The sequence below is a fragment of the Spea bombifrons genome, chromosome 1 (genome assembly GCF_027358695.1).
Source record: "Spea bombifrons isolate aSpeBom1 chromosome 1, aSpeBom1.2.pri, whole genome shotgun sequence".
NCBI lineage: Eukaryota > Metazoa > Chordata > Amphibia > Anura > Pelobatidae > Spea > Spea bombifrons.
In genome coordinates, this window is record NC_071087.1 from 1,224,677 (window position 1) to 1,247,267 (window position 22,591).

General features: G+C 47.9%; 1 protein-coding gene across 11 annotated transcripts; it reads right to left on the reverse strand.

Annotated features, from left to right (window-relative positions):
* Window positions 1-453: 453 nt before the first annotated feature.
* On the reverse strand, window positions 454-22,463 carry LOC128476918 (probable N-acetyltransferase camello). 11 transcript variants are annotated; one of them, XM_053458034.1, is made up of 2 exons: window positions 22,414-22,453; window positions 454-1,670 (listed from the first exon to the last, which is right to left on the reverse strand). In XM_053458034.1, exons 1-2 carry the CDS (start codon window positions 22,432-22,434, stop codon window positions 999-1,001), a joined length of 693 nt encoding a protein of 230 aa, XP_053314009.1. In that variant the 5' UTR covers window positions 22,435-22,453; the 3' UTR covers window positions 454-998. The 11 variants fall into 11 exon arrangements, with proteins under 11 accessions (XP_053314009.1, XP_053314019.1, XP_053314016.1 ...); XM_053458044.1 differs by lacking the exon at window positions 22,414-22,453 and adding an exon at window positions 9,130-9,233; XM_053458041.1 differs by lacking the exon at window positions 22,414-22,453 and adding an exon at window positions 2,807-2,859.
* Window positions 22,464-22,591: the final 128 nt, after the last annotated feature.

Genomic DNA, 22,591 nt, shown 5'->3' on the forward strand with positions numbered 1-22,591 from the left:
AACAGTGCAGAGCAAATGGGGGGTGATGAGGATCCTCACATAGAAACCCCCCCCGCCGGATCGGCCCCCTTCTGGCCTATCCGGTCTGCCCGTTATTCTTGCTGTAGAGAATTAATTCTGGGAGTCCTAACGGCTTTTCTTCTACTTTACTAAGAGGGTGCTAGAAAAGTAGAACAGCCTCCCGGCAGAGGTGGTAGAGGGTAATACAGTGAGGGTATTAAACATGCATGGGATAGACATACGGCTCCTGAATCCAAGACGAGACCAACGACTGATTAAGGTTTGAGTCTTTACAGCAGGAGAAACGGGCGACTAGACGGGGGCCGGATGGGGCCGATCTGCCGGCAGGTTCTGGGTTTCTCTGAAATAGCCAACGCCGTAAATATCAGTAATTGTGGCGGGGGGGGGGGATAACGCTACAGAGGCAGAGGGGTAAGAAATGCAGAGAATCGATCAGAATAGTCTCAGCGCGGCTTTTACTGAAAAGACCCAAAACATAGACCTTAAAAAAAAAAACATGCGCCCCCCCCACCGGGGTCACACGGTGGCTTTTCTACAATAATCCGGGGCAAGAAACGGTGCAAAAATCCGTTCAAATACAGTGCAAATGCGGTGCAAACCTCCCACCCCCGCCTCCTGCTCGGCTGATGTTTCTGGATCATCTCCACCCGCCCCGTGTTCTAGAGCCCCGCGGCAGTCCGTGGCATCTTTCCTCAGAGCCCTGACGTTCTGCTCCGTAACCCAGAACGAGGACGGTCCGGTGTGGAAGCCCCACGTTCTCCAGAAGGCGTCTCACGAGCCGCGGCCCCCATTGGCCCCATCATGGTTTGGAGATCTTTCTGCTCCTGGTGTTTTACTGGATTTGGGGGGCATACGGGGGGGGGTTACAAGTCCTCTTTCGGCAGAAGTACTTCTCACAAGGGTAGGGTTCAGCTGACATCTGGCCGGTCGGAGGCGGCGTTGCCGTGGCTGCCGGCGGCTCGGTTGCCGGGGACTCGTTATAGGTCGTAGGTATAGGTGAGGACAGAGAAGTTGGAGAACATCCCAAACCACGTCGGGAAGACCTTGTCGCCGGTCTTCTTGAAGCCGATGCCCTCGTACAGCTTGTGAGCGGCCCGCTGAATCATGGAGGACTCCAGGCTCACCCTCTCGCACCCCCGCTGCCGGGCAAAGTCAATGACCGCGGCGCACAGGGACCGCGCCACCCCCCGGAAACGCTGGTCCTTGGCAACCGACAGACGTCTCAGGACCATCACCTTCTCCGAGTCCCGGGCCGGCTGGACGCCCACCATGCCTATGACCCGGCCGCCGGACTCGGCCACCCAGAAGCAGGACCTAGCGTCGTCCATGTAGGACTTCTCGATGTCCATGAGGTCGTCGCCGTAACACTGATCCACGTAACGGTGGAACTCGGCCTTCAGGAGCCGCCAGCCGGCGGCCAGCACGGCCGTCATGCACAGGAAGGACAGCAGGTAGGACCTGGAGAGCACGAGCAAGGAGATGAAGGTGACCATGAGGACGAAGTGGACGCGGGGCAGCTTCAGGAGGTAGATGCAGGTGGGGGGCAGATGCTCGATCATTCCCTGCGCAAACAGCAGGCGCACGATGTCATAGTCCCGGGTCTTGTACTTCCGGATGGAGAAGTTGGCCATGATGTCTGGCCGCTTGTGCTACAACGAGAAGGTCCACGAGTCAGTAACAGCCTTAAACATCCCATAATAATCACCCCATTGCAATACAATCAGTACAATAGAACTGCTTCCTGGCAGAGGTGGGCCGTGGTGCCATTTGGGGCGCGTTTACCAAGTGCCCCTGGGGGGGGTTAATGCAGCAGCACTCGGGGCAGAACCTTCACAGCGCATGTGACATGGGAGCTCTGGGCAAAAGAAGAGGGCATGCAGAGCATCGCACCCCACCACACAGCATGCAGAGCATCGCACCCCCCCCACACACACACTCACAGCATGCAGAGCATTGCGCGCGCGCGCGCGCGCACACACACACACGGCATGCAAAGCATCGCACCCCCCCACACACACTGACAGCATGCAGAGCATCGCGCGCACGCACACACACACACACAGCATGCAGAGCATCGCACACACGCGCGCGCGCACACACACGCGCGCGCGCACACAGCACCCCCCCACACACAGCACCCCCCCACACACACTCACAGCATGCAGAGCATTGCGCGCGCGCACACACACACACACACACACAGCATGCAAAGCATCGCGCGCGCGCACACACACACACGGCATGCAAAGCATCGCACCCCCCCACGACACACACACACTCATTCACTCACACAGCATGCAGAGCATCGCACCCCCCCACACACACACAGCATGCAGAGCATCGCACCCCCCCACACACACACAGCATGCAGAGCATCGCACACACACACACCACTCACAGCATGCAGAGCATCGCGCACGCACACACACACACACTCACAGCATGCAGAGCATTGCACCCACTCCTCGCTCACAGCATGCAAAGCATCGCACCCCCCTACGACACAAACACGCTCACTCATTCACTCACTCACACAGCATGCAGAGCATCGCACCCCTCCAGTCACACACTCACTCACACAGCAAGCAGAGCATCACACCCCCACTCACACAGCATGCAGAGCATCGCACCACCCCCAGACAGTCACTCACTCACTCACACAGCATGCAGAGCATCGCACCCCTCTAGACACTCACTCACACAGCATGCAGAACTTAGCATCCCCACACTCCCAGCATGCAGAGCATCGCACATACACCCACGGGGCCTGTAGCTATGGAGAGACCTTCTGCAGCTGTCACCTTCCCAGCATCCTCTGCTTCCTGTCATCTTCCGACAGCAGGCCCCGCCCTCAGACCGGACTTTAACCCCGCTGGTGCCAAAGAGGAGCGATCACACCCCAAGCACGAATACATTGCCCTTTAACCCTTTGGCTGCCAGGAGTCTAAAAACCCGAAACTGACAGAAAAAAGAAAACCGTTTTATTTCATCAGATAAAGATAATAGTAATATCTCCATATAATCAGCGGGGCTGGCGCTGGAGAACAGATTTTATACTGGCAGCGAATGAGTTAATCTGTTACCATTTCCATGTAAAATCTCTGATAATTTGTGTCGTTTATTAATTACATAGAATTCGAAGGCTTGAGAAGATGAGAAATCCCCCGCCGGCCCCTCGTTAATCCTCTCACTGATTACATAGAATGGCCGCCACCGACTCGCCACACCGGCCGATCCCTGGAGCCACCATCCCAACCTGCCTCGTCCTGCACCGTCCCAACTACAACAAACTACTACATTACCACCGCAACCCCACCGAAACCCCCATTACACCGCAGCCCCACCGAAACCCCCATTACACCATCCCTGGTTTATCTCCGGATTTAAGAACGCTTTCACAGAACTGTATCCCAGAACTGATAACATCAGCTTCCAAACCCAACTTATGGGCTAAAGTCACAGCCGTTCGTATTGTGAACTGAAACACAAACCAATCTCCTGAATTTTATTCCATCGCTACAGAGAAACAGCAGATTGAACGCCAATAAATCCCATCCATCGCCGAACCATCCGGCATCCAGCAAACGGAACAATAAAGAGCGACGGAACGAAAGAAAAATGCGTGAGATGAAGACGAGTACTGGGACGAGGGAGAGGAGTGGGAGGAGGAGAGGAGTGAGATGAAGACGAGTACCGGGACACGGGAGAGGAGTGGGAGGAGGAGAGGAGTGGGACGAGGGAGAGGAGTGAGATGAAGACGAGTACCGGGACACGGGAGAGGAGTGGGAGGAGGAGAGGAGTGGGACGAGGGAGAGGAGTGAGATGAAGACGAGTACTGGGACAGGAGTGGAGAGGAGTGGGACGAGGAGAGGAGTGGGACTAGGGAGAGGAGTGACGAGGAGAGGAGTGAGATGAAGACGAGTACCGGGACACAGGAAAGGAGTGGGACGAGGGAGAGGAGTGAGATGAAGACGAGTACCGGGACACGGGAGAGGAGTGGGACGAGGAAGAGGAGTGAGATGAAGACGAGTACCGGGACACAGGAAAGGAGTGGGACGAGGGAGAGGAGTGGGGCGAGGAGAGGAGTTAGAGTGTGTGATGGCGCTCAAAGAAGGGGTAACTGATGAAATAAGAGCTACTATCATACACCATGTCGTAAACCGCAGTACGGGCTTGCGGTGCAATGGAATAACCACAAAGCCCGTTAACTGACCGTTGATCCAAGGAGGAAAACCCTCCCCACAAGAAAAATGGCCGCCGCCGCACCTATCATGAAAGATTGCGGCGGCGCCTGGCTAAAATATCTTAGGAAGCGATTGGAGTCTGTATTTTCTTAGCTTTATTAGGAAAGTCACAGAAATAAAGGCACTTGTTGGTTGTATAATGCTGGAAAGGAGAAGAAGGCGCTTTGGTGAGGGTGGAAGCACTTCTGCAAGGGGAAGGTAAAAACGGATTGCCTCGCAAGGGAGAAGAAAATGAGAACCTCTCCTCACAGATGCTGCTGAGATAGAATGTCCAGGGGAACAGGAAAACACCCGGGACAAACCAACTACAGAAAAGCTACAGGGGAGGAGGAATAGCCCAATCTCAGCTATGAGAATTGGAAAGTTACCAAACTTGGAAACAGGGAAATAACAAAATAAACAAACTTGTTCCATGACAATCGTATAAGGGCAGACCTGACACATATAGAATAACGCAGGCCCTGTCATTCCATCTGACGTCAGTGTTTTCTGATTGGCTAAATGTTCCTGCGGGATGAGAACGGGTGTCAGAGTTTGGGAATAATTATTTGGATTTGAGACACGTTTGCGTTATTTTGGTAAAGTGTATTATGTTACTTTATTATTGTATTTTGAAAGTTAGTGTTGGAGATTAGTTTATAATGTGTGATTTTAAGCATGAAGTTATTATTATTATTATTATCTTTTATTTTTAACCATTTTGTCAATTGCGTGTTGTAGGTTTGTCTGTGCGTTAAAAGTATTGAAAAATTTTTATAGCGATCCATGAATGGTGGGCTTTTTCCCCAGGAAAGGTTTATAAAAATGAGTATTATCGTTCCTAGTAAAGCCCGCTTGGTCTAAGCGGAGAGAGAGAGGTATCAAAGAAAGCCTGTTAGCTAAAATGTTGGCGTATGATTAAACATAATTGTTTTGGAGAGAAATGGAACTAAAGTTTTCACATCTGTCAGGTGTTTTTCCTTGTTTGTGAACCGTAGCTATACGCGCGTGACGATTGTCAGCTGGGACCTTTTGGCATGAAGGACTGAAATTAAGACAGAAGGAGGCGGCCGAGGACTGGGAAGGGAATCTTAGAATAATAATAATAATAATAATAATAGCTCATCTGGCCCAGAATTTTTCTTTAACTGATTTATAGTGGATTGAAGTTCATCCAGATCCATGGCAGGGAAAAGGGGTGGGTCTGGCCAGAAAGCGGGAAAAGTTGCTATATAAAGGGGATAGCGCTATAGGACATCCTATTCACAACGACGACGACTAAGGAGCCTGCTTACCTGCTGTATGAAGATTCTCTCCCGCCATGTTTGGAAGTATTGAAGCTTTCCGTGCGTTGAAAGGTCGGAAGGTGACACGGCTTAACCCAACCCGCTGTGTGGAGGACCAACCGGAGGTACCTGGCGGGTGATCTGCCGGTGATGCACCATGTTGCAATGTTTATAGTAGCAGGCTTAGGCGGTGAGGTGATTTATTGCCGATTAAATGCTTTATTCTGCTTTCTCAATAAAGTACGTCGCAGCATTTAGGTAAATGAATGCCATTTCTAAATCCAAGTCGGGCTGGTGTCATTTATTGTGTGTGTATTATTTAAGGTATCAAACCCTGTCACCGCATTGTATAGGCGGTGCAAGAAAAGTAGTATCTAGCAAACTCATCGGCTCAATGCGATGGTTTTTTAAGCGGTGTTCCACTTGCTGCGTTGACAAACTGGGGGCTGCCGAATGGCGAAGATTATTTACCGGCAGAGCATTGGCTTTGTTACCCTTGGAGTAAAAACTTTGGCGTAATCGCAGCATCATCTGAATTTGATGGCGCTATATAAAATATTAATATTAATAAATAATAATCTGCGCGGATTGGATCTCGGAAGGGTTTAGCTTGTTGGGAGTTTCAAGGTCATATAAATCGGAGGAGAGAATCTCCCTCCTGGGCCATTTCTCTTTTCAGATGAGAAGCAATCATACTAAATCTGCCCCTTATGAGCGATCCATAGAGTTCCAAAAGAAGGAAGCGGATTTTGATTTTCTTTAAAGTATAAATCTAAGTCTGAATGAATTTGAGATTTAACGGACTCCTCCGAGATCAGAGGGTTGTTTAGACGCCAGGATCCTTGGCCTATAAAGGGGTGAGCGGCTTTTAGAGATAAATACAATGGTGCATGGTCAGTCCGGTAATCCCACCAACAGAGCACTCCCGCGCTGATTGTGATGTGAATTTGTCAATTAAAATAAATTCCATTCTCATGTAAGATTTGTGTAATGCGGGAAAAAAAAAGAATAGTGTTTTTCTGATGGGTGGCGAAGACGCCACATGTCCATACCTGGGAACTTCTAGGCTCTGGCTACCCAGATCCTTCCCTTGCGGGACGCGGCCAGGACTGCCCACTGACGTCAGCGGGCGGACCCCCTGACGTTGGTGGGCGGTCCTGCTGCCATCAGTGGGAGTTCCCGTTGCCGGCGGCGTTCATACTGAAACCCCCCCATTTAAAGGAAAAATGAGCAGGCCGTGTCAAGACCCCTCCCCCGATTCGTGTCAAGACCCGGAGGAGCAGCGCTCACCTGGCAATCTCCGGAGTTCCCTGGTATGCACATGTCACCTTAGGGCCCTCAGTACACAGTGTAAGGTTAGACTCATTAGGTTTCACATGCTTCCTCAGGGTACAGGCTTTAGACCACTAAGAGACCTGCTTCGTCAAGCCTCTTCCTCCTTTCAATTTGTCTTTTTATACCATCAACTCAAACACTATGCTTCTACTCTTTTGCCAAATGCCCACCTCACCAGACCATTGACCAACTTTGAAAAACTCTGTGTGTTACCTACTGAGCCATCTCACCTACTCTCCCATATTTACGCCCTATTGTTAGACGAGTTTTGCGCCACTAAACCGTTTTTCCTCAGCTTGTGGGAAAGGGATTTGTCCATTCCATTCTCTGACCCTGAATGGGATCAAATATTTCTGTTTACACATAAGGGGTTTCTCTCCAGCAAGATTCAAGAGTGCTCCTATAAACTGCTCTCACGCTGGTACAAGGTCCCACTGCATTTGCACCACTACTTACCCCATGTATCCCCTTTGTGCTGGAGATGTGATGCCGCTGATGGCTCCTATATACATCTCTGGTGGGAGTGCAAAGATATCCGTCCATTCTGGGAGACGGTCAGCGCGGTGATCAGGGAAGTGGCAGATCCTGATTTTGTGCCCTCTCCTGAGGTATTCCTTTTACACCATACTCAGTCCTCATATGGCTCTTATAAACGATCCCTCTCCATACAACTAATTCAGGCTGTCAAGTCCATTATTCCCCTATTTTGGAAAACTCCAGGCCCCCTCCAGTTAGCGCCTGGTTCTCTACGGTTAACTATATTTACCTCATGGAAGACTTGGTCGCCACGTCTAAAGGGAGGGAGTATAGAAACGGCCTTAAGTGGCTCCCGTGGACGGTCTTCATTTGCTCACCGCGTCTGTTAGACCTAGGTTCCGGAACTCCTCCACGAGACTAATCCTGTTCTACTTCCTCTGCTGCCGCTCCCCCCTTCCGCTTTGGCCCATGTCATTATTATCGCTCTCCACGCAGAGCACTTACTTACACAACCACTCTTGCATGCAGAGTCTTGATGTTTTTATTTCTCTTCTCATGTACCCACCGTACCGCGATCTCCCCTGGGCTCTCCTGATACCTGATGTCTTTGTGTGACATGATACGGTTGACTCTGGCATGCTGTTCAATTTAGGACCCTGTTTAGCTTCCATTGGTACACTTTCTGTAAAGTATTACTACACAGGTCCTCGATCTTGCATATTTCAGTTCCGTATAATATTGTGCATATTGTACATGGATGCCATTATCTGTCTGCACTTTATTAGTATGCATATTTTCAATAAAGGAGAATTGACCCCCCTGGTATGCACGTCGTATAATTGGAATTAGTAACGTGGAGTTAGCCGACAGCCTCATTTGGAATTATCTAGAAATGTTCTATTCCTAGGCCTCACTTGGAAATGTAGCTGCTGTGGCCTCTTCCCCAGTGGACTCCTCATAAGTGGGCAGTTAAGAGTTAAACTGGAGGGAAACGACATACCGAGTACCACCGCAGAAAACACGATTTCACCAGCCCCGCGCCGCTCCCCTCCTGTGGAATTCCCTTCCCCGTTCCGTCAGACTTTCTGCCTCGCACGCGACTTTCAAGACCTCTCTGAAAACCCACCTGTCCAGGGAAGCGACAACATTCCTTCCCATCACTCCCAGCCATCATCATAATCATCTGAACAATCAACAGCTTCAACACATCATCGGAACCATCCCATCCCCTATTGTCTCACTTCCCCCTCACCCACCGACTAGATTGTAAGCTCCAGGGAGCAGGGCCCTCTTCGCCATTGCACCAGTTTGTTATTGCGTGTGCTATTGCGTGTGGTATTGCATGTGTTATTGCATGTGTTATTGCATGTGTTTATAAATTGTTCTTCTGACTGTAACAGCGCTGCGGAATCTGCCAGCGCCAAATAAATAAATGTAATTTAATGGTCCGGAGGAAACTTCATCTTCCAGATATCTTTCTCTGCAAAAATAATCCCAATTATTTACCAAGAAAGGGGTTGCCTTTTTTTTTATTTTGATCACATTTTATGGTTTTTCTTCTGCAGATGTTTTACACAAATGTTATTGTAAATAACAGAGTAAATAATGCATTTAGAAATTAATCATAAGACACCCCGGGCCCAAGGACTCCAGTCTGAATATGAATTTACCCCATTGACTGTAAAATATTTCATCCCCATAAATCTGAAAGTGCCCTGATCCCTCAAAGGATCAGCTTTCCAGATCCCGTGGAGTCAGCGCTGGAGATCCATTCCCCACCAACACACCCCACTCAACAAGCTCCCGAAGTGGTTATTGTCTCCTGGTCGGGATGTCAAATTTGTAGAAGAAGAACTTAAAATCCACCGCCTTGGCGAGGGGATGATTCAGGAACGTTGAATGCTGCCACCGGAATCCCATGCGTTTGTACAAATTATGAGCAGCCTGGTGACCCAACGTGGTCTCCAACACCACCGCTTGGCATCCACGTTCTCGGGAGAAGTCGATGAGGGTCCTGCAAAGAGCTTTGGCAATCCCTTTGCCTCTGTGACTCCTGGCCACCGACATCCTCTTCAGTTCCGTGTGCCGCTCTCCGCCAGGGTAAGAGGACGGTACGGCGGCCACCATGCCCACGACAACTCCGTCCGACTCGGCCACCCAGAAGCAGTGGCCGTCTCTCTGCAGGTAGTACTTCTTTATGTCCAACATGTCATCGGAAAGGGCATGTCTGACGTAAGAGGCGTACAGATCTCTGGTGCCCAACCACAGGCCGACTAAAGCCAGGGCGAGAGAGCCGATGGAGAAAGCGATGGACTCAACAAGCAGCAGCGGAAGAAGAAACACAACCCCGAGGAAGATCCAAACACGTCTGAGGGTAAAGGCGTGCTTAAAGGCCACACGTGTGTGCTCGATGGTGCCTTCCGCAAACAGATCCCTCACCGCGGTATAGTCCGAGTCCCGGTACAGTCGGATGGAGTAATCGGCCATGTTCTCACCTGCATCAAAGAGTCACATAGAATGATTAGAAGGTGGCGGCCATGGTGCCAAGACTTTATACGGACCCTCGTCTAGAAGAAAAGTTATTCTCATGGTGGCATTAGCCCAGAAATATAAGACCTACCCTCAATATATACAATATTTACCCTCAATAAAGCATTAAGTGCCTTTTTGCCCAATTCCTGTTCGGTTACTTCCTTATTTTGGCAGAAAAGCCACATGCTTATTACTGAGTGACTCGTTTGTCGCGGTTTATTAGTAAATTACAGATAACTCTTTACTGGAAAGTATCCGCTGGGCAAAGATTCCCGGACTGGATGCGACCTCTGACCCCCGATCACGGGTTACAAAATGCACCAAAGCATCAGACCAAGAATGGGACAGAGTCTTATATTCACTGTCTGGGGCTGGGGCAGCATCTCAATAACTCAAATATGTCAAGATAACAAACAACCACGTGTGTGAGTTAAATACTCATCTCATATCAACATACATCCAACATATCAACATATATCCAACATACAACTTATCTCAACATACATCCAACATCCATCTCATATCCATAGATGTATCCAACATACATCTCATATCAACATACATCCCACATACACCACATATCCATAGATTTGTCTTAGGGGCATAGGATTAGTGGAACGGAGAACCAAAGACCAAGAAAGAGTCCATTCGGTCTGAGGTGTGCCATGACCGACGTACCAGGTAGGCCTATAGAGGGCCACCACGTAAATAGAAATGAAAGAAAGGATAGAGGAGAAAAGAGGAAATAAAAGGAAGGAAATGAATAAATAGAGGGGGGGCAAGGGTGGGCAACGTTAGGTGCTGTAACGTAGCTGTGGAAGGGAAAGGCGTTGGTTAAATAGCCATAGCCCCTCCCACAACTACAGGCTAATATACATCAGTCTTCACATTTGCGTTAGGGGCGAACGAATAGGATTAGTGAAACGGGGAACCAATGACCCAGAGAGGGTCCATTCCGTCTGAGGTGTGCAAAAAGAAGAAGACACAAAGTTAGTTGTACCATAACAGGACAATATGAATGACCAAGCTTATAGAGCGAGTGACGTGAAGGCATTACGCATTCCCGAGGTTGGTTGTGAGATATAAAGAGAGAAACTTATTGGAAACCTATTCTTAGACGCTGATGAGGCTGCCCTGATTATGCGAGCGGGTTAAGGCCAATCCTGGTACGTAATAACCTAACATATCTGATAAACGTGACTGACGACAACGGCTCCCTGGGGAAGGGCAAAAGAGGACTGGCTCTCGGTTTACCAGTCAAAAACCAACAACAAGGCTCCCAGGACTGCCACTAGGCACCAAACGGAATTGGTAGGAAAGAACGTAATTCGTGTACTTGAACCGGACTGATTGGTATGACCGAGAGACAGAACGAAATGATCAGAAACGTGACGCAAGTCGGAAATTTATAGAACCAAAGCTGAATTACAGTGGCCAGATCACCAAGCTGCCTGCATCCGAAAAAATTACACGGAAGCTTAAGGACTCTACCTGTACCAGGACTAAACGGGATGTCCATTTAACATCAGCAAAGCTCTTACCCACAATCAACTGGTAAATGACTGGGGGACTTCACTGGCTTGATCTTGCAGACCTCTAATAAGGTATTTACGGGTGAGAAGAAACCAGAGAGGGTTCGTTGAAGAACTACAATAATAGTTCTTCTGGTAGGAAAAGCTTCATCGCTTAATGAAAAGGCTCGGTTAGAATAACAATTGGCCGCGACGGTAAGGAGACTGCTAATCTAATAAACATTGGAGGGTAGCAATGAACGTAAGAATGTACAAAACAGGGACCAGGCTCGCTCGTATGATCTCCAATTCAGCAGGAGCCAACACAAAGTCTCAACTAAAACGTCAGAGTTTCGGACTACTCCTAGAGCCCCCCCCAAATTTTTTTTTAACGGGTCATAAAGTAGTATTACTGCCTCCATTTAATCCTATGCACATGCCACACATCCGGAAGGATAAGCAGCAACTTAAAATCATCCGTAATATCTGCCTTTGACAACCATAAGCTTACCCCCCATTGACTCCGGCCTGAATACCGTACCCACAGAGGCGTATTTAAAGGAAAACTCATCAGCCGGAATGAGGGAATCGATGCCGGGGCTTGTATGGGGGAAATAAGGGGCAGACAAAACAAAATCCATTTTGGGAATTTGCTTACAGCGATAGCAATCAGGCTAACCTTCCAGGTCAGAAAAGGAGGGGAATCAAAGGGCCGATAATAAAACCCTGTTGCCAACTCTTGTAACAAGAGAAGATCCTCCGCCACTTAAGGCCGAAATGAGGTTTGTATATATGGAGCTTCTTGAGGTACGGCCACAATACCTGTACAGGAACCACATGATAAACCCTTAATCAGGAATTTCACTCATTCCGGGGAGGGATGAAAAACCGCAGCTTCTCTTCAAACCGGATTCCACACTAATAGGAGATAGACATTGCTTGGGAAATAATGCCCCGGGGCACATCGCTTTGGGAGGGCCCAGTGGCATCGGTGCAAATATGCAGTAGCATGAATAGACTACAATGGCAACCAGTGGTGGCAGGGCCTGCAGGAGAGGAAGGGGGCAGGCCTGCCGGCGCAAGCAGGGCTTCCAAAATTGGCTAATCTCTCGTGAATTAAGGAGACCGATGCCACCCACTAGTGAGGTGAGCATGTCCCTCATTGCGCCCCGTCCACAGAACTAGATTGTGGCGGGCTGGATCTATGAGGAGGAGACAGGGGACTAGCAAACAGTAGGTGGAAAAATTCCGCTATGCTGGCCGAGGCAGAGAAAGGAATGAATCACCTCGTTAATACAGCCGTCGATTTAGGAATAGTCTGAGCACGGAGGGAATGTGAGGCGGCAAAGTCTGACCCAGGAGCGAGTGAACAGGGGATGGAGGACCTCTCCTCATGATCGGATAGGAATGGCAAGTCTATGCAGCGGTACCTGGACATATACCCCGGACCTAAATCTGAACTAACTGAATATCTAACCGAGCTCCACGCTGGAGCGGGACGAAACGTAGAGGGAGGCCTAATTAACTAACAGTGAGGCATGAAAACTAGCTCGTGCGGCGTAACCTCCAAGCAAGGAGGGGAGACAACTGCCTAGTTCAAGGAGGCCGACTACCTATGCGGGGACGTAACGAGGTCTCTGTAATAGAGAATATTGCCTCCTATCCGACTCACTAAACCGGACACTCTAAGGTTAACAACCCCACAGGATATCCGTTTCTTCCAATTACAGGAACCGACCTGCCGGCAATCTTATTACAGGAATGGGAAACCAGACAGTGAGATAAAACAGAGTACCTCAATAGGTTAATACATGGAACCGCCTCCCAGCAGAAGCGGTAGAGGCCAACAATGAGTACCTGAATTAGCAATAAAAGGAAATAATAGTACCTGAGCTGGCGGTCCACTTGGTAACTGCCTAGACGACTAGTTAAGAATACCTATACCAGAAAGTACTTGAAGACCAAACGCAACAAATATACATAAACAGACCACGTGACCTGGGCACCTATCGTAAATAACAAGCACCAATAATGAATAAAAAAAGGGGGGGGCAGCGAGCGTATGGGGGCCAGCGCCTACCACCAGAAATACACAACAAATGTAACCTGCACATACAAGAACCAGCACAGAGAATACATAAGAACATACAAGACTTATTACATGGCCAAGCTGAATAGTATAGAGTACGTGAAGAAAATTTGAGCGGGCCGGTTGATACGTGGAACAGCCTGCCAGCAGAAGCAGCCAAGGGCAACATACAGTTCCTCAATTAGCAATAACAGTGACAGAGGAAATAACAGAACATGAGGTGGCTGTCCCGTCGGTAACTGCTTTGGAGGCGACTAGGTAAAGGAGACCTATAGACCAAAAGCAACAAATTATATATATATATATAAAACAATGTGACCTGGGCACTTGTCCTAAATAACACGCACCAACAGCAAACAAAGGGTTAATGAAAAAGGGGTTAACTGCACCCTAGCAACAGAAATTTTTCGACCGGGGCCAGTTGATACCTGGAACAGCCTCCCAGTAGAAGCAGTAGCAGGCCAACAGAGTGAACTAGTGAATGCAGCTTGTAGCTGATTGACAACCGTTCATAATGCGGATAACAAATTATACACACACAAACCATGTGACCTAAAGCAACAAAATACACAACCCCATAACCCGGGAACTGATTGCGGGTGGAGAAAAGGAAGGATTGATAGGAGACTTTATACCAAGACTCACGAGATCTCTGCACCATGCGGCTCAGGATACAAAACACCATCACATCCGAGTTCCCAGTAGTTATGGAGCGTGATGAGTGCCTGAATTCATTAAGTATATTAATTATATATCAATTAAGTATAATATAAAAGTACTTTAACAACTGCATGTTTAGTATGTATATCCTACATTCCTGGTGACATGCCTGTCATTTATTGCATCTTTGGAACACATCTCCTGTATCAATAAAATTACTTCTTAAAAAAAAAAAGTACTTTAACAACAACAACCAACCAGTGGTGGGATTCAAATCTTTTAGTAACCACTTCCGAGCTTTTTTACTAAAAGTCGGGGGGGGTGTGAAAACATTTTATTTCTGCCATTCAGGGACACACTATGAAATCACACACACACACACAGAGGTATATATAATTTTTTTTTATTATTATCTATTTATTTATTTTCTTTAATATTAGACCCTGCTGCCAATATATATATATATAAAATATAGACCCTGCTGTCAATGCATTTAATATTGAAAAACATTGTACCCTACACAAGCATTTCCTTGGACCCCGCTCCACGCTCCCTAGCATGCAATCACTGCCTCCACTACCACACCAAAAAATAGGTATAGATCAAATAAACACCACATACAACAGCACTTGCTGAATAAGACATACAAACCCTATATTTGCAGGTATACATAAATAACGTATGGAAACATAGCCTAGCAGGTACAGATCAACACAGTAACACACAAACCGAGCGTTGCATGTATAGATCAATTTAAATTCACATGTGAACTGAGGGTACAGATCAAATAAACAGAATCAGACATACAAATCCTGTATTTTCAGGTGTACAATAATAATGTAAGGAAACATAGGGGGGTTAAAAGGAATATCTGGGAGGCAGAGTGGCATATAGGGGGTTAAAAGGAATATCTGGGAGGCAGAGTGGCATATAGGGGGTTAAAAGGAATATCTGGGAGGCAGAGTGGCATATAGGGGGTTAAAAGGAATATCAGGGAGGTAGAGTGGCATATAGGGGGTCAAGAGGCATATCTGGGGGGCAGGTTGGCAAATCAATAATCTAAAAAAGGCACCAGTGCACACTTTAATTACCTAATATACTAATTACCATTATATTAAAAATATATATTTATCATACAATTTATAAATTTAACAATAAATGTTTATTTTATTAATAATAAAGACATTTCTAAAAACGTTTCTGAAAAATAAAGGTTCTCTGAAGCGTTTCCTATTAAATAATTAGATTTGCCGTTTCAGCCGTTCTGCAGGCTTTTAACATTGCGCGCAGCTTGTTCCCCTCCCCCGTTCGGCGAACTATGGGTCTTTTAGGAAACGGTGCGAGCCGGTGAGAACCGGCCAAATCCCACCACTGCAACCAACGTAATTAACCAGTCATAACAGAGAATGAGTAACTCCAAGAACGATATAGCGAGCGGCTGTAAGTACGCTTGGATAAGGAAGTGAACCTCCGGAAAAGGGCAGACATAGAAACATGCGCGGAACAGTATAAAAGCATGACAGCATGACAGCGTGTTTAACCCCTTAAGGGCACTAGGGGTTTTTACTCGTAGTACACTTTGGGACGATGGCTCTTTTAACGTTTTTCAGCGTTGCTGGGATTTTCTTCTTTCTCATTTCGTGCTCCCACACATATTATATTTTTTTTTTTCAGGACACACAGGGCTTTCTTTAGATACCATTCATTTTATCATCTAATTTACTATAAAAAATGATAAATGGGGATTTTTTTGTTAAAAAATTACTTTTTCTAACTTTTTAAACAAAAAACGTTTACTCATCTCCAAAAACTAATGAAAAAACCTGCTAAATAGATTCTACTATTTGTCCTGAGTTTAGAAATACCCAGTGTTTTTATGTTTTTTTGCTTTTTTCTGCACGTTATGGGGCAATAAGTACAGGTAGCGTTTTGCTATTTCAAAAACCTTTTTTCCAAATCTGGTAATTCTGCCCCCCATGTGCCATTTCGGGTATCTTTTTGAAAACTAGACACCCCAAAGTATTTGAAATGCTGGTATTTTAACCCTTTCCATGCACTGATTTTACCACCAGCCTTTGTGAAACTTTATGGTAGTCATTTTTTTTGTATTTTTTTCACACACGTTGTACTTCAGGTATAAATTTATCGCTCCTGGCTCCTGATATGTGTTCAGTGACATCTCCTGAGCGCAGTGATACCCCACATGCATGGGTTTGTATGGTTATTTGGGAGGTAAAAGGCTGCCTTTGTGAGGTGTGTATTTTTATGCCATTTAGACATCTGATCCTACTGCCCGCATGACCCATATTTGGGACATCTTTGAAGCCGGCCAATTCAATTTACCCATCAAATCATCCTTTTTTTAATACTAGACTCTCTATGGGTATTTGTAATGCCAATATTTTAACTCTTTCCATGCGGGAATTATTTTGAAGATAAAGAATTGTAGGACTTGCTTATTAAAAACTTTTTTTTGGTGACAGTGGGGATTTTTACATGTTACCATATTTATTTATTTTTTAAATTTTTGAACAATAATTTTTTTACATTTTTTTTTTTACTAATCACTCTAATTGGTGAGCTGGGCTCCATTGACCTTGCATGGTTGGAAGCAGTACCTGGATAGACCCTCTGTGAACTAATTCAGTTTTTTATTGTTGATGCCAGCCTGTGAATAACAGCAACGTCATTTACAGGATGGCACCTGTGGCTGCTCTTCGTAGCGATCACAAGGCGATCGGGGTAGGGGGGTAGTGTTGATTGTCTCGATATTGAGGCATGTCAGCAACACCGTTTATGCTTAGGAAGCGATGTTTTAGCAGGGCGCCGCGATCTTTGATGATTGGTGCGGCGGCCATTTTTATTCCAGGGGGGGCTTTCCCCCCCGGATCCATGGTCAGCCTCACTTGTGAGGCTTCCGTGGATGCTGCAAAGCCGCTGATCGCGGCGATGCAGCTGTTTAACGGCAGCCCGTACATGTACAGGCTGTGTCGTTAAGGGGTTAATGATGTGTAGTGCAGCACTAGAGGTATCCAACAGGTATCGGTAGTAAAAGGGTTAACAGGCTTAGTAACGTTTGAGTGTGATAGGGCGCACCTGAGTGGCCATGCATACATATAAACAATCCGAATCAAGAGAAGTACCCAGCATGCTCCAGTGAACTGCTACCTTTAACACAGGTGTTTTAATCAGGCGCTGATAGTAAAAGAAACAAAGAGATTACGAAGAAAGTGAAAACAGGCTTGGGAAGGTTTATGTTTGATTAACAGCGCCCTGCAAACACAAAGCAGTCTGTAAACAACAACAAAAACCCCACGTAGACCCCGTAAATGAGTTAATAAACGACCAAGCAAGCAACGAGAAAATAAGTATAACCGGAAGGGGGGGGCCCCCTCTCGAATAACCCCGAAAAATCCTGATTTGCAGGAGTCGTTTGGCTCCTGAAACACAGACATTCTGCATAGCCAATACTAGCCGAACACCGCAATGCTCCTTCCTGAAGTTCCGTGACATCACTTCCTGTATAGCATCAGCCAATGTTAGGAGCTGTAACGTAGCTGTGGAAGGGAGAACCATAGCCCCTCCCACAACTACAGGCTAATATACATCAGCCTTCACATGTATCCAACATACATCCAATATCCATCCAATATCCATCCAATATCAACATACATCCAACATACACCTCATATCAACATATGTGGAACATTCCGCAAAAGCAGTTGGTGGAAAAGGGAGGGAAACATTGAGAGAGTGTGTGAGTGAGAGAGTGAGTGTGAAAGTTAGTGTGAGAGCATGTGAGTGTAAGAGTGTGAGTGAGATATGAAGAATCTTCCTGCATTCTATAGAGAAGAGACATACTCGGGTCTGAGTAATGTCTCTGGGTCGGGTTCGGGTCGGGTTTCATAAAAGTCAATCCGTTTCACGCTTTCCAGGACTCTCTGCCCTTTGATTTAATGCGGGATCTAAAGGTTAAACCGGGTACACAATGAGTGATTTATAAGCTCTGCAGAAACAAAAACAAGCAGAAAAAAAAAACAGAAAATATGAAAATCCATGAAAGTGCGAAACATTAATTTATTGTGTGCAAATTTTCTGATGCCACCCGCAGGAGGAAGCAGAATTGGGAACCGAAAAACGCAAATTTAGATGGAGTTTGGAATTGGGTCCAAGATGTTTCTTTCTGGCTGATCATCTGCCTGCCGGGATGCTGTATTTGTACGATAACATCTTGTTGCCGATCAGCCTCGCCGTAATATTTGGGGAGTGGAAGGAGCGTGTCTGCCGGAAACCCATCCCCTCGTAGAGCTTCTGAGCGTCCGTCTGGGCCAGAGAGGTCTCCAGGACCACGGCTGCACATCCGCCTCTCCTCGCAAAGTCCATGATGGTCCTGCAGAAAGCTTTGGCGATCCCTTTCCCGCGGTGGCTTTTAATCACGGACATTCTTTTGAGCTCTACGTGTTTCTCGCCGCTGGGAAGAGAGAAGGTGGAAGCAGCCACGGTGCCCACCACCTGCCCGCCAGACTCCGCCACCCAAAAACCGTACCCTTCCCTCTGCATGTAAAACTTCTGGAAGTCCAACATGTCGGCCGAGAAGGTGTTCTTGACGTAGGAATGGAAGAAATCTCTACTGCACATCCACAGGACGAGCGCCGCCGAGACGAGGCTCAGGGAGGAGAGGAGAAGCGACCCGGTGGTCACCAGAATTAGAAGAAACGTGGCCACCACGAAAAGCCTTATGTGGGGGAAACGTAGAGCTTGGTGAAAGGCCACCATGGTCAGGTCCTTGACACTTTGGCCGTACACGTACCTCGCCATCTCAAAGTCTGAGTCCTGGTACTGCCGGATCGAGTAATCTGGCATTGTTCCCTGAAGAAGGTAAAGCATGGATTTTAGGGCAGTATGGAGGACAAAGCGCTTGTCGTCCTCAGGGCTGGATTCCTCTTAAAGCACCCAGAGAACTATTTCACCGAGCGAGAAGGAGCTTACCGGTAGCTCCACCCACTTATGTACACGCCCCAAGCCTTCTGAGCATACTTGAGTACTTCCTTTGGGTTGTAAGCTCTACAGGCCAGACATTCACTGTCTCTGCTTAGATTTGGAGATAGGAGGATACTGATAAAATTCCCTCCAGCCATCCAACACCATCAGTAGCTAAATAAAACAGGAGAGGTAGCTTGATGGGGAGGAATAATCACGTAGATCTAAAGAATAGGAAGTTAAGATGGTTGCCCCTATGACGTACACCTAAGCAGTGGTGCGCACTGGCCCAGGCAGCAGCCCCTCTCTCCAACGGAACCTGGGGGGGCATCATCCTGTTGGCCAATCGGGCTCCCCAGTACGTCACTGCCCAATGGCACAGTTGAGGAGATGGAGACCGACAGAAGAAGGTCTTAAGGGGCAGCTGGGGTGCTCCCCGGGGTTAAGCCAAACCTAAACACATCACCCCCCCCATGGGATACACATAGAGTGGGTTCTAAAACACACAGTCCTCACTTTAACACACAGTATCGAGTCTACAGAGCGCACGACAACAAGAGCATGACAACAAGAACACAACAACATGCGCACAACAACAAGAGTACGACAACATGGGCGCAACAAGAGCATGACAACAAGAACACAACAACATGCGCACAACAACAAGAGTACGACAACATGGGCGCAACAAGAGCATGACAACAAGCGCATGACAGCAAGAGCACGACAACAAGTGTACAATAAGCGAACGACAACAAGTGCACAACAACATGCGCACAACAAGAGTATAACAACACGCGCACAAGAGCAAGGCAACAAGCGCATGACAACAAGAGCACAACAACAAGCGCACAACAATCCCATGACAACAAGTCATTACATTTTTTCAAATTATTAGCGATTCCACCAAAAAATGTCTGCCTGGAGAGGCTGCTGGGGAGGAAAGTGGCCTCTTTTGGGGTGTCTAGGGGGTAATAAACAGGTTTAGTACACACCCTGGGCCATCACTTAACCCCCATCACCCCCCTATCCCTGGATCTGAGGTGCACTCAGCTTTGGCACATGGTATCTCGTGCCACCTCACCAGGTTAATTGCCCCGGGGCAGCATCGGCAGGTGAGTTATAAGACTGAAGATCCCACAATCCCTAGTTATGTTTTGCCTGAGGGTGTTGAGAGTTTCCATGTATAGTATTTTGTGGCATACCTGTGACTGAGCGTCGTGTCGAGCGAGGCTGGTGTCCCTGTCTCACCCCCGTCTCCTCGCTCTCTGGAGAGAACTCGCCCCATACGCCGGCCCCTTGGCCAGGATCCAGCCATTCAGTGATTTACACAAAGATCCCTTAATGATTTACGATGAGGCCGATCTACCCACCAGGTAACCCCCAGCTCTACAAAGGCTGGCTGAGGGTCACAGAGGTTGCAGTTCTTGGTTGGAAAGTTGGGCTCCTTTTGGCCCAGGGGCCAAGTACAGCCAGACCCAAAGCGGGAAGTGCTATATTTAAAGAAATCAGACTGACGGGGTTATTGGACCACCCTGGGGGCAACAGCACCTGCCCCCCGGCCAGTCTGCCCCTGACTCCATAGACCTGCTCTTTTTACTCATTCTCCAGAAACATCGGAGTCATTAGAACTCAAGAAGAAACTGTTTTCCTTCAGGGGTCTCAATATGTCCAGCTTGGGGAGAGAAGAGAGATGGGGAGAGAAGAGAGGGGATGGGAGAGAAGAGAGGGGATGGGAGAGAAGAGAGATGGGGAGAGAAGAGAGGGGATGGGAGAGAAGAGAGGGGATGGGAGAGAAGAGAGATGGGGAGAGAAGAGAGGGGATGGGAGAGAAGAGAGGGGATGGGAGAGAGGAGAGGGGATGGGAGAGAAGCGATGCATAGTTTGTGTGTTCGCTGTCTCCTCCTGCCATACTGTGTATTGTTTTTTATCACTAGGATTGTGGTCCACGCTGGTTCCGAGCCCCATCCTTCAGGTGGCTGAAGACACTTAGAGAGCATTAAAAGCTTACGAAGTTGGGACAGCACCCAGATTCTGTATGAATAATGTGTCCCTTTAACCCCTTAATGACAAAGCCCTTACATGTACGGGCTCAAAATGCATTGTTTTCATTGTCCTTAAGGGGTTAAGATGTCTATTTCCAAAAAATGGGACCGGTCTCTGTCTCTGTAACGGGGACAGGGGGGGGTTCATTTTTTGAGGTTCAGCCACGGGTTCAGAGGCCAGGTCGACCCAACTGGTTTCTGGCCAGGGTTCCGTATCCTTGTTCTGGTTCCCGGCTGGTACGTTCTAGGTAGCCTCCCGGTTAATCCAGAAACGCTTCTTGACTGCAGCTTCCTAAACATAGTAGAGCTCTCCGCAGGCAGGATGTCCACGGAACCCACGCTCTGTCCACGGTGCGCAGAACCAAGCCCGGTATCGTCCATGCCCACTCACAAACCCTGGTCCTCAGAGAAACTCTCGATTCTGCCCAGCATGGCACCCATCATGGCTTCCCGTGCTGCAGGAATTCTCACGGATCGTGTGACAGATGGAGCATGTGTCCTGCTCCCTACATCATGGACTCCCCCACACACACTACATGCTACAACCCCTAGTACTACACCGTGTTTTACAACAACCCCCTCCTCCAGGACGTTGTCACACTCCATGGAACGGACAGTCATTATTTTTTTATTAAAGCAAAATGGTCACAGAAATCCCTTTCAGAGTGACCCCCAACGTAGCGGTACGTTCACATAGGGGGCCGTCACTGCAACTTGGATGACTGGTAGTGAAGGAGACGGGGACCTGACTTCCCTTCGGAGCGGTTCAGAAGGCCACCACGCCCCCTGGTGTTCATTTAAAGCATCATATGAGTCACGTTACGAGGAGGACCAAGGAACGCCAACTTTTTGCAGTTAGTCTTATACTGCGGCATCCCACCGCCCCCCCCCCGCTTCATCTCCATCACCAGTGACCACCTTCTTGAGTCTGGCCATCTGTAGCTAGTCTTTTCCCCTCAGTTTGTGCCAACGTTTCACCTAAACATTAATAGGTTCCCCATCGATCTCTCCTACGGCAGCCGAGCCCATACCCCTCCACGAGTCCTAACGGCACGCGCCTCGGACACGCTCGGCTTTTCCAAGGTCCTTAATTCTGTGTGTTTTCCACCTATACAGGGGCCCTCTGGACGGTCAGGAAGGGGGAACATGACTGCTGTCCCCATGCCTGGGTCAGTAGTTCATGGTCCGGTTGCAGGATGTGGGTTGCAACGTTGTTGCTATAATGTACTGGGGAGGAATAAAGGGGAGACTTACCTTGTGCTGAGCTTCAGTCATTTGACACTGGACGAGCTTCCCTCCCGCCCTCCCCTGTTTTTCTGTAATTGTTGTGATCTTTGTTCCTGTGCTGGTGTCGGTTTTTCTTTCTTCTAGTCACAGCGGGAAGTCACGGCCAGCCCCTTTGCTTGGAATATCCGGTTGTGACGATCGACCA

Excerpts from the sequence above, each read along its gene's own strand:
- LOC128476918 (XM_053458033.1), bottom strand. The coding sequence starts at position 22,434 with ATGACTGAAGCTCAGCACAAG. Across the intron at positions 19,004-22,413 it reads TGACTGAAGCTCAGCACAAG|GGAACAATGCCAGATTACTC; the intron begins GTAAGTCTCCCC and ends TACCTTCTTCAG.